Below are 13844 nucleotides of genomic sequence, written 5' to 3' on the forward strand. Positions count from 1 at the left end.
TTGAGTCATTTACTGCAGGGTTCCCAAAATGTTCAGCCTGCGAATAAAATATAGGTGCCAAAGACTTGCGACCCCCACTGTCCCTCAAAGTGATTTAATGTGGCTTCATTTCGCTGGTCTGTGGAAAATGAGCCTACTGGTGGCTGTGTTTCTTGTGACTTTATGAATTAACCTACTGCTACTGATGCTTTTGATAATTAACCGTTCACTAACCCTAAACTTTGGAGTCATCTGGCAAAAAGAAAGGCAGAAAACTCATTACATTTTCTATTTTCAAGGTTTTTATTTCAAGTTTAGCTACTATTTTTGTCTATTTTTTACTATAATGGATAAAACGGAGCCCACAATCTTAAAATAACTTTAAAAAAAAACAAAATATTTTGGAAGACATCTCATAATCCCCCATTTGTGTCTCACGACCCTCCAGGGGGTCCCGACCCACACTTTGGGAACCCCTTGATTTACTGAGAGTGAAAAGTGATGTTTACAATTTTTTTTTTCTCCCATCGTCAAAGAGAACTCAAAATATCCCTTTAACTTCCCCTGAAAAAAAGGAAGTAAAAGAAACAATGAACCACCGTTGAAATCAGAATCTGTTTGTAGTCTGCAAAGCTAGAGTTTATCAGAGGCTCAAAGAAAAGCCACACCTGGATTGAATTTTTGTGATTGCTTTTTGGTGGAGCCCAGACTGCATCCATCTGGGATCATTCAACCTGAGGGATTCACCCTGGGCAGAGTTTTAAATGAGAGGAGTTTGGCTTCTGAACCAGAGGACATAGCTCAATTTCAAAGCGGTGATGAAAGCAGCCACAGTCTGAGCAGTTACATTAGTGCAAATTTTCCCGAGCCATGAGTTTACCTCCAGAAAACAATGCAGTGGACTCTGGAGGCCTTGTTGAGAGCAACGACTCACTGAACCAGGAGGAGAACTGCAGGTAGTGACAACATGTTTCTTCTAGAGTAAACTGAAACACACCTTGTATGCCTGATGATGATTGAAATTCCTTTTTTTAGTCTTGCTATAGACCTATCCTCAGCTCTCAGGTCTGTGGGCTTAATGAGCACACTAAATCTGAAAGAACTGTTCTCAGTATCCAAACCTGAAGAGGAAACTCCAGTTTTGTCTTCATTAGATGATCAAGCTGATCATACAGAAGGGTAAGAGATGCTTTAAATATCTACACTCTTTATAATCTCTGTTTTAAACTAATTATGGTCTGCTCAATAAACCAGGCCAGCAGATCCAGTGGAGGAAGAGGTGCTGAATGTGACATTCCAGTCAAAGTTCATTGACTTCTGTAAGTTCTCCATGTCACCCAATTGAACAGCATTTAGCTGCACTGTGTCATGCCCTTGTTTTCTGCTCTGCAGTCCCGCTGTATCAGGACTACTGTCTACAAGAGGTGAAAGAAGACATCTTCAGACTCACCAGTTTTGTGTCTGAGCTGATAACTCCTCAGTACCTGCAGGGTCTGCAGTCCCGTTTGAATCCTTCATGTAAATCTGAGGCTGCATCACCACAATTAAACCCTGATGAAGCTTCTCCTTCCTCACATCTGCCCCAGCCAATCAGGGTGACTCCATGCACTCTTTGGCAGGATCTAGAGGAGGTGAAGGTGTCTGGCCTGCTGGGCAGCTTGACAACCAGAGAGATCCGTCTTCAGGAGGTGTTGAACGTTCTTTATCTTATGCTTAGCATGTCATGTTAAAACTCAGTACATAAAACCAGTAGTTTACACATATGAAAGGGCACCATCAATGCTCAACAATACATATAGTTTAGGGAAGACCATTCATATTTCAGCAAGAAATTCTCTTTCTGCATGTATTGTACCAGCATGCCTTGGTAGTATAAGAGTCCAGGGGTAAAAAACTTTTGGAAATCGGTTTGTATGAGTTAATCACAGCATTAGTCTCAGGTTATGTTCTCTACCTGTGTCACTTTTCTCTCCAATTCTTAAAAACTAGGTCACATTTGTATTTGTTTACCTTCAAACATCTGGTCACTGTGGCTTCTACAGAAAGTTACTCAAATACAAGTTTATAATGAACCTGTCTGGTTCTATTTTCAGTACCGGGATCATGCAAAGTATGTATTTTCTTGAGCTTATAGAGGAATACCCTGTCTCACTTTAAAATGAAATGAAATATTTTGTAGTGGGATAGTCAGTGTTGGTTCTAATGGGATTTCCAGCCTAGTTTTTTCTGCTAAGTCTAATAGAATCATCCTTTAATTTTGATCCCCACTTCTTCTTCCTCTGCAGTCCCTGTTTGAGTTGATCGGCTCTGAAGCATCTTACCTAAGGAGCCTCAGAGTTGCTGTCAATCACTTCTACAAATCAAAGGAGCTGAGAAAGAGTCTGTCCAAAAGGGAGCATCATGTGTTGTTTTCCAACATTCATGGCGTGATGGCAGCCAGTGAAAAGTGAGAGCTCCACATGATTCTTCCTGTCAAACCGCTTCTTTTGCTATTTTACTGAGATGGGTTTTTTTTCTAGGTTTCTGATGGATCTGGAAATTCGACTGGGAGAGAATGTTTTGATGTCTCAGGTTGAAAACATTGTACTTCAGCACTGCCCAGAGTTTCACAGCCTGTATGTGCCATATGTGACCAACATGATGTACCAGGAGGCTCTTATCAGTCAGCTGCTGTAAGAATCAGTCCTGTGCTTCATACACCTGGTGTTACTCTTACTTTTCCCTTAACTTACTCAACCAAATGTCTTCTATTTTTCAAGTCAGCAGAACAGAGACTTCCTGAACTCAATCAAGAAGCTTGAGAGTGACCCAGTGTGTCAGAGACAGAGCCTCAAGTCCTTCCTCGTCCTACCCTTCCAGAGAATTACTCGAATGAAACTCATCCTGGAGGTCTGCATCCGATTGGATTTCAACTAGAAGAATCTAGAAATATTTTCAACTTTGTATGAGCAAGTTTTAGAAAATACCTTGGCTTCTGTTTGGTTTCCTCTCATTTCAGAGCGTCTTGAAACTAACTGAACAAGGGTCTGACTCAGTTTTGAACCTTGAAAAAGCAATAGAAGCCATTCATGAGGTAAGGCAGTTTCCTTCAAAGTTTGTTGGGTAGGTTAATCACACTAAGAGTCCAAGGGGTTGGAAGCGAAAGCAGTGTAATAGTCTCAGTATGAGCAAAGAGTTTCATTGTCTTTATATTAAATGCTGGCCTCAATATGTGCTCTGAACAGATAGTGGCTGAGTGTGACAAGGGGGTCCAAAAAATGAAACAAATTGAGGAGCTGGTGTCCCTGGAAATGCACATGGATTTCGGCAAAGTGAAAGTGAGGAATTTTCTTTTTGCGTTTTAAGTAACCTGCAGATGGTGACAAATTCGAATTGCTTCCTCTCCTGCAGTCTGTGCCTTTGGTTGTGAGCGGGCGTTTCCTTGTGCACCAAGGTCCAATGAGACAGCTGACTTTGGAGGCTGCTTACAGCTCAAAAACGTCATTCATCAGTGTCTACCTTCACCTCTTCAACAACCTTCTGATCATCTCATCAAAAAAGTATGTCACTTACAATTAATACTGAAGCAAATGCACATTGTTTGGCTGTAAATCACGCTGCGCTGCCTCTCCCTGTGTCATCATGTCAGGGATCAGAGGTTCACAGTTCTGGATCATGCTGAATTCCCCACACACGTCCATCTTGAGCCTCTGAAGGCAGAAGTCTTGGGTCTGCCCCGAGAGTCCTTCTTGCTGCATCTCTCTCAGAGTCGAACTGGGCAACCGACTGCCATGATACTTGTCACACACTCAAGGTAGGACTGGACATCATTTTATCATATCAATTTTAAAAATGAATAAATAATCTACGAGAGCAGTTTGTCATCCGCCTTTGATTCCTGCCTGTGTTTTTGTTTGAATTGCAGGTCAGATAAAGAGGAGTGGATACAGCTGTTGTCAAAACAGTGATGGAAATATGACCCTGATCTTTTGTTTTAAAGTACATTTTCCTATTTTAACATGCACATTACTCACATGTCATTTTTGATAACTGAAAAAAAAAGTTTTTTTTCCACACTTATGGGTTTATCTTAACTGCACTTAATGTTTTTAAATAGAGGCACTCTAAAGCATCAACTCACAACGGGTAGGAACATGCACTGAGCTATCACAATTAAGAAACACAATTAAGAAACACTTCAACTAAGGGGATATTTACATTTTTAGTGATCAAGTTTTATCCATTTGGACTGAAATTGCTTTTTGAAAGAGATATGCTTTTGACTTGTTCTGACATTTTTTTAAGATCAGCTTTTTGTGACAAAGTTTTGAACTGAATAAAGATGCTGAAAGACAACATGACACATCAGCCTCTGATCCTCTCACTCTGTAAATATTCAAACCAACCTTTTAGTGTAAAATGTATTCATTTAATGTCTTTGTTTTTAGTTGAAAGTCCATGAGTAGAAAAAAAGCACATGACAAAGAAGAAGTGACAAGGAGGGGGGAGGAGCAGAGCTGTCTAAAATCAAAAGACACAGTCAAGCAGCCCAACACTGGTAGGTGAGGAGGCAACCAGGAGTAAGCTTACGTGGAGTCCAAAGTCTAAACTGCCTCACATTCTGTATTAAGGTGGGGTCCCAGTCTCCTGCTGTAAATGATGGCTGGCTGTTTTGGCAGTAACACAGTCCTGATGCCACAAATTCTCTGCCAGGCAGTTGAGGATGGGGGCTACGTCACCCAGCCCGTCACTGGCCTCCCCACCCGTACGCAGCACTGGTAATCCACTCGTCTCCTGGAAGTCCCTCACATCTTTCTCTGTCACATCACAGTGCATGTACAGGTCATATCTACGGGTAAAAATGAAGGACAAACATATCTCTCTGTACGTAGATAGAGCTTAAAATAACTTAGGATGTGATAAAACCGTTTTAGTGGAGTACTCTTCTTCTTATGAACAACAACAGGGGCTGGTTATGTGCTCATGTATACAGAAATAACTGGTTATAAGCCTCTTACTAGATCAATACTGAGCTGTATACCATATCCCATTTTTATGTAGTGCAGCTGCATTCTGTGAACATAACAGAGATTGTAGCTTCCTTAAAATTAGAAAGCTTTAATTTTAAGATTAGAGACTGTTATGAGATTGATCTGATAGGTTTTTTTTAAACACAAAAGGATACTTGGTGCCAACCACCAGTTTTACAACGTTTCCCCTCGATGTTCCCGTCCATTTAGTGATTTGATTTGACAGATCATCGAATGAAGTTCTGTCAGTGAAGGAGAACAGGAGAAAAACAGCATCCAACTCCTCCTTACAAGACTGAAAGAGACAAAGATCTGTATTTAGAACACTGGAGAAACCAAAGACCCAAAGTAGAATGAATTGTTATTTGACCCTAAACCATGATTATAAATTATCTGAATATCTGTACAGTGTCAGAGATACAAAACAAAGATGTATCCTGACCAAATACAGGCTGAGTGACCACCAGCTAGCTGTAGAGACAGGGAGACACAGGCAGACATGGCTGCCCAGAGAGGAGCGTCTATGTGCTCACTGCTCTACAGGGGACATAGAGACAGGGATGCACTTCCTCCTCCACTGTAGCAAGTTCTCTTTTCTAAGAGATTCCCACTACAGGGAAATTACTAAAATAGTAACAAACTTCACATTAACCCCAGAAGAGAAACTGTCAGTTCTCCAGGGGGAAGGGTCAGCAGCTCCCCTGGCTGCTAAATATGTGGCAACCTGTCACAGCCTGAGGGATGCACCATCCCATAATATCTGATTTTAGGTGAAGGTTTTATGAGCATACCGCATCAAGTGAGGACATAGAGATATGCTGTATGGGTGACACCAGCGTTCATTAATGCATATATAATATGTAATGAATATAATATGTAATGAATATAATATGTAATAAATATAATATGTAATGAATATAATATGTAATGAATATATATGTAATGTAAGTGAATGTATTTTATGTGCTTTGGCAACAACATGTCTTTGTTCATGCCAATAAAGCAAATTGAATTGAATTGAATTGAATTAAATTGAATTGACAGAGGGAAGTGATTTGACAAACCAGCTGGTGTGTGTGTTACAGAATGTATATTTCAACCAAAAATAACATGAATGAAGTCCTTTATAAGTTTTTAGTGAATGTCATAACTCCTAACAGTATATCATAATAAAATACTTGATATTTTATACATACTGGCAGAAAATGGTCAAATCTACGCAAGGCGTTTTCTCCACAGTCCCACAGCTGAAGACGGAAGAAAAACACTCTGCCACTTTCTCTCAGCTTCACAGGCCAATACACCACTGTCGTCTCAATACCTGCAACCGATACATAAACAGATGGATGAATATTTATGTGACCTAACTTCTAGATTGCCTTGTTAGTGTACAGCAGGGAGGGACCTACCTGTGGTCTCATAGTGCAAACCGGGAATATTCCGACCTGCGAGGCGTGCAGCCAGAGCAGTTTTCCCGACCCCAGTCTTGCCGGAGATTAAAATTTTATAGTGAACTGTGTCCACAGCTACATGTGGGGGCATCACTGGAGACTCCAACAGGCCTTTCAAAGAAAACAAAGCAAGTATGAAAACATTGACTTTGACTACCTTCTGGAATACACAATCAAAGTTGTTTGATTGTTTTATAGGGGGTAGCTGTTAAATTAAAATCTAAAATGGAAAAATTCAAGGTTCTTAGTTAATGTCAAATAAGTGTAATTCTTATAAATCTAATCAATGAGTTGTCACAGTGCAATGCAGATCTTTGATTATTTTGTACCACTTTGTATTTTAAGGATACACTAAACACTAATACACCTTGTGACATGTTTTTAACTTTACATTCCCCTATTTTGTCCTTACACAAACTCAAACAACATAAGAGTACAAATGTTATGGTCTCATAGTCAATTTGATGTTATGTACAGTGCTATGAAAAAGTACTTGCCCCCTTCCTGATTTGTCATATTATTGCACATTTTTCTCACTTAAATGTTTCAGATCATCAAACAAATTTTAATATTAGACACAGATAACCAGAGTAAACATTAAATGCAGTTTTTAAATGATGATTTTATGACTTTGTTTCTCATCTCTTCTGGAATTTCTTTGGATTGTGGCATGATGTGTTTCTTTTGAGATCTTTTAGCCCCACTTCACTTTGTCAGAGAGGTTATATTTAAGTGATTTCTTGATTTAACAGGTCTGGTAGTAATCAGGCCTGGGTGTGGAAATTGGGCTCAGCTTTCCAAAAAAAATCAGGTTAATCACAGTTAATTTGTGATTTAACAAGGGGGGGCAAATACTTTTTCACACAGGGTCAGGTGCGTTTGGATAACTTTTTCCCTTAAAAAATAAAATCATCATTTAAAAACTGCATTTAGTGTTTACTCTGGTTATCTTTGTCTAATATTACGTTATTTTGATGATCTGAAACATTTAAGGGGGAACAATGTGCGTAAGGCCAGCTCAGTCCTGGACCCTGTGGAGGTGGTGGCTGACAGGAGCATTATTGCCAAGCTGTCTTCTTTGATGAACATTTTTTTCCTATATATATTCTTGTTGAAATTCTTGTACTGTACACCTTTTTGTTTGCTGCTGTAACTCCATGAATTTCCCCGTTGTGGGACGAATAAAGGAGTATCTTATCTTATAAATATAAGAAATCAGGAAGGGGGCAAATACTTTTTCACAGCACTGTATAAAACTAGGTTTCCCTACCTCTAGAGCTTTTATGCTCCAGAGGCCAGACAGACAGTTGCTACCATACAACCTGTAATAACCTGTGTAGACATACTTATGGGTAGTGGGGATTTGATATAAGAGATACACATTTTTCTTCCTGCCATCTCTTGACTGCTTACCGCTTACACACTGGAGGCTAAAATACTGATATAATAATGCTCCTAAATTCAGTTGAGTCTCTGGACATAAGATAAGATAAGATAAGATAAGATAAGATAAGATAAGATAAGATAAACTTTATTGGTCCCCCATTGGGGGAAATTCTTTTGTTAAAGCAGCTTACAACACGGGACAGGGGAATACAACAATGTACTACCATAGTTAAAAAATAGAATAACAATAATAATAATAGCAATGATAAAGGTAAAATAGAATTTAAAAAAGGGCTTTATGGCCTGTAAAAAACAAAAACTGGTCACATTGTACAAAACATGTAAATGCATGATTTATGCGTTTGAAGTCTCCCAACCCTCCATCTGTTGCACAGTGGTTGCAGGATACTGTCTCCTTTTTAAGATTTGAAAAAATGAAATACACTCTAAGAGGAAACACTGACAAGTTCTTTCACAAATGGCAACCCTTTCTTTCACATGTTAGAGATCTGCAGACTCTGTCGGACTAAGAGGTGTCTTATTTCTTTCATCATTGTTGTATTCCTACATTTGTGTGCGTTAATTTCTCCTGCTGGGCTAGGGAGGAAGGGGTTATTTTTCTTTTTGGAATTCCTGGACCGGTATATCTATATTGTAAATGTGCAGGTAACTCTGTATCTATGGACCTCTACAGGTATATAATTATGCACATGGAGGCACCTTGTTTCTCCTGATAGGAGTGTCGTTCTCCCAGTCCCATTGTTGTGTTGTCGTTGGGTTTTTTGGTTTTTTTTTTTTTTCCTTTCTTCCGTTTAAATGAGAAACTAAAAAATGTAAACTTGTACGCAAATTACAATGTCATTAAATTTTGCTCAATAAACAGAACTGGCAAAAAAAAAACCGCATGATTTATAATGTGTGAAAAGAGAACATTGTTATTCAACCAAAATACTAGGGTTAATTTTTCATACCAAAGTGTTTGCGTCTCTTCTTGTGTAGAATTTTGCTGAAATATTCTTTGCTGTCTTGACATCGATGCCAGTCAGCAACCACTATAGATCCAGAAGGAGGAACTTGTGCCATGTTGTGATCTCTTCTTATGCCGCTTAGCTAGCATAACAACAAAAATGTACTAGGTTGAGTTTTTAAATTTAAAAAAGTAAGCACGGAGAACTGACCCGGAACGGAACAACTCTTCAGGTATACTTTTTTTTTAATAAAGCGTCTTAACAAGAACAACTTTGGTCGGGCAGAGGCATTTTAAGTCTTAACGTGAAGCTAAAAACTAGAAAACTTCCGTAAACTAAAACCTCCCATGACAACCCCAGTGTGACGTCATGCGTTCTTCTTCTTCTCTGGAATTATTGGCAGTTAGCTAAAATATTCTAGGCCCCCTGCCGCCACCTACTGGGCTGAAACGAAATGCTAAGAAAACAGAAGAAGTGAAGTTTGTTCCAGCAGTAGAGTAACACAGGCGTTCACAAACTTTTCAGCCCGCGACCCCCAAAATAATGGTGCCAAAGACTTGCGACCTTGTCCCTCAAGTGATCTAATGTGGCTTCATTTAGCTGCAGAAAATTAGCCTAACGGTGGCTGTGTTTCCTGTGCCGTTATGAATGAACCTACCGCCAGAGATGCTTTAGATAATTAACTGTTCACTAACCTTAAACTTAGGAGTCATCTTGCAAAAAAGGCAGAAAACTCAATACATTTTCTATTGTTTAGAAAATGTTTAGCTACTATATTTGTCGATATTTTTTTTACTATAATGGGTAAAATGTAGCCTACTATTTTAAGATAAATAAAAAATAAAAATAAAAACATTCTGGAAGACATCTCACGACCCCCCATTCGTGTCTCACGACCCTCCAGGGGATCCCTACCAACACTTTGGGAACCCCTGGAGTAACAGACCGTTTTCCTTTCACAAGACTTTTCTTGTAAACCCTACTCATGTAAGTATTATGCTGTACAAGCTTTAGTTCTGTACCCTATCATACCTATATTGTGTATATATATATATTGTATATTGTACCTACATTCCTGAATTTCCCCCTTGGGGATGAATACAGTACATTCTATTCTATTCTATTCTATTCTATTCTATTCTATTCTATTCTAAGTTTTGTGACTTATTGTCCCAAACCATAATATTTTGTATAATGTATAAACACATAAAATGTCTATATCGACTATGCATTAGTAATGCAGAATTTTTTCCCAGGCTTTGTGTATATGTTATATAGTTTTCAACACTCAATGAAACTTAAGTGCACTTTAATGTGATTAATGATGTAAATAAATCACAATAAATGTATTTAAATCTTTAAAAAAAACAAAAGGGAATGTTAATAAATAGCATTAAATGTGAATACATATTAAGGAAAAGCCTGATGAAACTGTCCAAGAGAAACTGATTTCCAATAGGAGGTGATATCCTACCAAAAAGAAAAAAAAGGCAACCTGTATGCATTTCAATCAGTTAATATCTACTGAGATATTTCCTTCATGTGCTTTGGCTGAGTACACTGAAGACATGCAGCCTTATTGATAAAGTACCATGTGGTTTCAGTTTATTCATTTACAAGAGTTGAGTACATTTATTTCAACAATCCTTTTACACGTTTTTGAGATGCAGCTCTTGATGGATTGAAATGTCAAATCAGGTTACCAAGGCTCAAAAAGACAATCACACTTTAAGGACCAGATTCATGGATTGGTCAGTTCCTTTGGCAACCAACAGGTGTCACCAAAATCCAGCTTTTAAACAGGACACACAGAGGTAAAGATGCGAGTCTGAAACTAATGCACCCTGTGAGCTCTGACAGTCAGGACCCCTTTGCCTTCCGTGGCCATCGTCACTGATGTGGGGTCCACATTTGATGGTAGTTTGCATTGGTGGTAGAAAGTGTTTGTGACTGCTCCATCTTTTCCCAACTACATGAAAAGAGCAAAATATATGAGGACTGAAGGAAGCAAAAATTATTGGTGTGAAAAAGTTGGATTCAATAGTCAAAGTATGTTTATGCTGTTTTCTAAGTTCTTCTTTACCTTTCAGCTCTCCTCTATACAGATTTTTGACCAAATGACAGACTTTGAATCAAACTATCATGGCCACGTAATCTATCTAATACAAGCCAGAAGCTGATATAAGGCTTTGACATAACTTGAGTACTTTTATCAATAGTCAGATCTGCTGTGAATAATTTAGGGCCAAAATTCAAATTCTTTTCAAGTGATCTGACGTACGCTGTGGTCTAATTAAGCAATTAAACAGCAGACCTTTTACCATTTCAGGCAACTATTACAGCTAACATAAGCCATTGTTCTAAATCACGCTGTCTGTACGGCTCACCTTCTCAGCATGCACATCTATCCGGTTGTTGTAGTATGTGATGATAACATCCTCTGGAGAAAATTCACTCACATTGACGGTGAACTGGACGGTGTCTCCAAGAAGCTGGATCATCCCTGTAGGATGCGCATGACCTGAAAGAAGTCATTGGCAGATAGTAAATCTCCATAAACACATAAATGGATAACACTTTCCTGTTTTTATTTTTGTTCACCTGACCTGCAATTGTATTTTCTCTGCTGGTCTGCAGAGGTGGTGATCCTTGGTCCTCAGAGATGATACCACAGCCTGTCTCCATAGAGATTGAGAAAGTGAATCTCTAAACAAATGCTTGAATGTTCATATGGATCCAAGAGAGGTCAATTTTTATGCTTGTTCCCCCTTGTGTCTGATCAAAGAGTCAGTTTATGAGTCCTTTATAGTCTAGTGTGTGTGTGTGTGTGTGTGTGTGTGTGTGTGTGTGTGTGTGTGTGTGTGTGTGTGTGTGTGTGTGTGTGTGTGTGTGTGTGTGTGTCCGAATGATGCAGCTGGACAGGAATATGACACGGATTGTAGATATTCAATGTGCCAGAACTGTTGTTTAACTGTTGCCAAGGGGTCCGACATTTCTGGCCGCACCCCTGACTATAGGGAGCATATGAGTCTATGAGTCTTTGTGTTTGTGTGAGAAAGGGTGTGGAGATGTGTCTGAGTAATGGAATAACCTGTAATTATCAGTCCTTTTATTGAATGACCTGCCATTTCCAACATTAAATTAAAAAGGTGACACAAGGCACAGTAAAGAAAATATATAATTTGGCTTTTTGAGGGTTTTGCCAGAAGGATGTGAAATGATACCTTACTGATGCGATTTACAGTGAAAAGCAAACAGTTTGGCTGAGAGACTGTTAAATGATGGAGTGAAGTTGTATGTAGGTGAGACATTTAACTCCAGTTTGTCAAAGTCAGTAAGGTTGATTAACTCCATCTGGATGACAGGTGTAACCAAAGCAAGCTCTTCAAGGCCGTAGAGTTAGTTTTGAAGATATACAGTTTATAGTCAGAAATTTGCATTTTATTCCAACTAATCTAGGTGAATTACAATTAGGCCAACTAACTGGTAGTGTTAAGAGAAAGCTTTACAGTAAGTCATATCAGAGGAGTTTATCATGTAAGGGACATAAAAGTATGAGGCTGTGTGTCAGTTAATTTGAAAATGAATAGTGTGAACAGAAGATCAAAATGAGTCACTTCTTAAGTTCACAGAGCTCAAAATATGTTGAGAATACATTATATATTTTCCTCAATATTCATGATAAATGCTTTTGTACTACGTCGTCCCTTTTTAATTGTTACCTTCCAGAAAATTCTAGTGTAATGGATAAACTGCAGAGATAGTTGACCATCAGTTAAAAAGGTAAGCTAGCGGTACAGAGTTAACGGTTAGTTAACCCTCCTCTTATGTTCGTTTCTCTGGAGCAGCAATAATGTTCCTGGGTCAATTTGACCTGGGGCATATTCAATTACCCAAAAGTGTCAGAACCCCAAAAAATCCCAATATACATTTTTTTAATCTAATTTTTAACTCCATTACTAACAATTTAAATCAAGGTTTAGTCCATTGGTGGTCTTTAATTCTCACAGATCGTGGTTCAATGAGGATAACTCACTAGTTTTTCATTTTTGATGTACATTGGAAAACCCTTAATATAAATACAATAGTTTTACATGACATGGATTTTTGTTTATTTTATTTTACAACTTGAATTTTTTTGTTTTTTATGAAGTGATGTTGATAAATTAGCACAACATATCTTCTGTCACATGCTGCTCAGATTTTTATGCTGCATTTAGCTGGTTTGGAAGGCATACATTGCCTAAAATAGACTTTAAAAAGGGGTAATTTGACCCGCAACATAACAGGAGGGTTAAAACCATAGTCTTTCGTATATCTAATAGACCTATAGACGTATGTCTATGGCTAAAACGATTGATTAATGGTTAAAAAAATTAGTTAACTACAATGGACAAAAAGTTGAAATATTTAGATAACGGATAGGACCAATGACTGGAATTGCTTACTAAAAACAGTTCAGAAATGGTTTAAAGTTTAGCTTGCATAAATTGGGCTTAAAAAGGCTGAGACCAGTGGATGGAAGATTGAATATGTTTGCTAACAGTTAAAGCTGCTGTTAATAGGAATGGTGTAAAAAAAAAATTACTTTTTTTCTGCTGGGTTTGGAGAAAAGGTCATAATACCCATCGATACTCATCTGTAAGTGAAGTAATTTGACATCATAGCGAAATCTTTGCGTCTTCCTATGCCTTTGTATCAAGCAATGTTATTCTTCCCCTCTTTACCATTATCACGGACCAATCAGAGCTACTCCCTGCACTACATCGCCCTGATTCACTGGGAAGCCACTACTTCCTCATAGAGCGCGCATATAGACATAAAATAGTAGACGCCGCAACGACTGCTACTACCTATTGGCGCTGACGAGCCGTGGGGCCGCCATCTTGGTCCGATCACCCGCTCCACTCAGTGTAATCTGTTTGGCAAGCGCAATTATGTGTCAGCGCATTTAATCAATCATATCTTGCTGAATACTAAACTGATTTTCATGCAGTTTTTTTTCCTGCAAACGTCATATATGTAGGTATGATACAGGACACATGGTACGG

The 13844-nt window shown here is 38.6% G+C and overlaps 3 protein-coding genes across 5 annotated transcripts; 1 reads left to right on the forward strand and 2 right to left on the reverse strand.

The window, feature by feature from the left end:
• Positions 1 to 656: 656 nt before the first annotated feature.
• si:ch73-15b2.5 (rho guanine nucleotide exchange factor 19) lies at positions 657 to 4321 on the forward strand. Of its 3 annotated transcripts, none has more exons than XR_004631907.1 (12): positions 657 to 935; positions 1015 to 1158; positions 1234 to 1298; positions 1372 to 1667; positions 2265 to 2425; positions 2499 to 2651; positions 2739 to 2868; positions 2978 to 3052; positions 3204 to 3296; positions 3370 to 3518; positions 3603 to 3772; positions 3884 to 4321. XR_004631907.1 is itself a non-coding variant. In XM_034688365.1 (12 exons), the coding sequence occupies exons 1-12, from the start codon at positions 850 to 852 to the stop codon at positions 3924 to 3926; spliced, it is 1560 nt and encodes a 519-aa protein (XP_034544256.1). In that variant the 5' UTR covers positions 660 to 849; the 3' UTR covers positions 3927 to 4321. The 3 variants fall into 3 exon arrangements, 2 of the variants coding, with proteins under 2 accessions (XP_034544264.1, XP_034544256.1); XM_034688365.1 differs by having other exon boundaries at positions 660 to 935; positions 3608 to 3772; XM_034688373.1 differs by lacking the exon at positions 3204 to 3296 and having other exon boundaries at positions 658 to 935; positions 3608 to 3772.
• On the reverse strand, positions 4146 to 9172 carry cplane2 (ciliogenesis and planar polarity effector 2). The gene is made up of 5 exons (XM_034688408.1): positions 8797 to 9172; positions 6398 to 6550; positions 6185 to 6309; positions 5144 to 5283; positions 4146 to 4807 (listed from the first exon to the last, which is right to left on the reverse strand). The coding sequence occupies exons 1-5, from the start codon at positions 8906 to 8908 to the stop codon at positions 4585 to 4587; spliced, it is 753 nt and encodes a 250-aa protein (XP_034544299.1). The 5' UTR covers positions 8909 to 9172; the 3' UTR covers positions 4146 to 4584.
• A 1256-nt stretch (positions 9173 to 10428) lies between these two features.
• Positions 10429 to 11508, reverse strand: LOC117820419 (heat shock protein beta-7-like). The gene is made up of 3 exons (XM_034694174.1): positions 11400 to 11508; positions 11181 to 11314; positions 10429 to 10762 (listed from the first exon to the last, which is right to left on the reverse strand). Exons 1-3 carry the CDS (start codon positions 11476 to 11478, stop codon positions 10628 to 10630), a joined length of 348 nt encoding a protein of 115 aa, XP_034550065.1. The 5' UTR covers positions 11479 to 11508; the 3' UTR covers positions 10429 to 10627.
• Between the last annotated feature and the right edge of the window lie 2336 nt (positions 11509 to 13844).

Source organism: Notolabrus celidotus, chromosome 1 (assembly GCF_009762535.1).
Source record: "Notolabrus celidotus isolate fNotCel1 chromosome 1, fNotCel1.pri, whole genome shotgun sequence".
Taxonomy (NCBI): domain Eukaryota; kingdom Metazoa; phylum Chordata; class Actinopteri; order Labriformes; family Labridae; genus Notolabrus; species Notolabrus celidotus.

Excerpts from the sequence above, each read along its gene's own strand:
- si:ch73-15b2.5 (XM_034688365.1), top strand. The coding sequence starts at position 850 with ATGAGTTTACCTCCAGAAAACAATGCAGTGGACTCTGGAGGCCTTGTT. Across the intron at positions 1,668-2,264 it reads GAGAGATCCGTCTTCAGGAG|TCCCTGTTTGAGTTGATCGG; the intron begins GTGTTGAACGTT and ends CTTCCTCTGCAG. Across the intron at positions 3,053-3,203 it reads CAATAGAAGCCATTCATGAG|ATAGTGGCTGAGTGTGACAA; the intron begins GTAAGGCAGTTT and ends TGCTCTGAACAG.
- cplane2 (XM_034688408.1), bottom strand. The coding sequence starts at position 8,908 with ATGGCACAAGTTCCTCCTTCTGGATCTATAGTGGTTGCTGACTGGCAT. Across the intron at positions 6,310-6,397 it reads TTTGCACTATGAGACCACAG|GTATTGAGACGACAGTGGTG; the intron begins GTAGGTCCCTCC and ends TATCGGTTGCAG. Across the intron at positions 5,284-6,184 it reads GATTTGACCATTTTCTGCCA|TCTTGTAAGGAGGAGTTGGA; the intron begins GTATGTATAAAA and ends TGTCTCTTTCAG.
- LOC117820419 (XM_034694174.1), bottom strand. The coding sequence starts at position 11,478 with ATGGAGACAGGCTGTGGTATCATCTCTGAGGACCAAGGATCACCACCT. Across the intron at positions 11,315-11,399 it reads CAGAGAAAATACAATTGCAG|GTCATGCGCATCCTACAGGG; the intron begins GTCAGGTGAACA and ends GACTTCTTTCAG. Across the intron at positions 10,763-11,180 it reads TAGATGTGCATGCTGAGAAG|TTGGGAAAAGATGGAGCAGT; the intron begins GTGAGCCGTACA and ends CTTTTCATGTAG.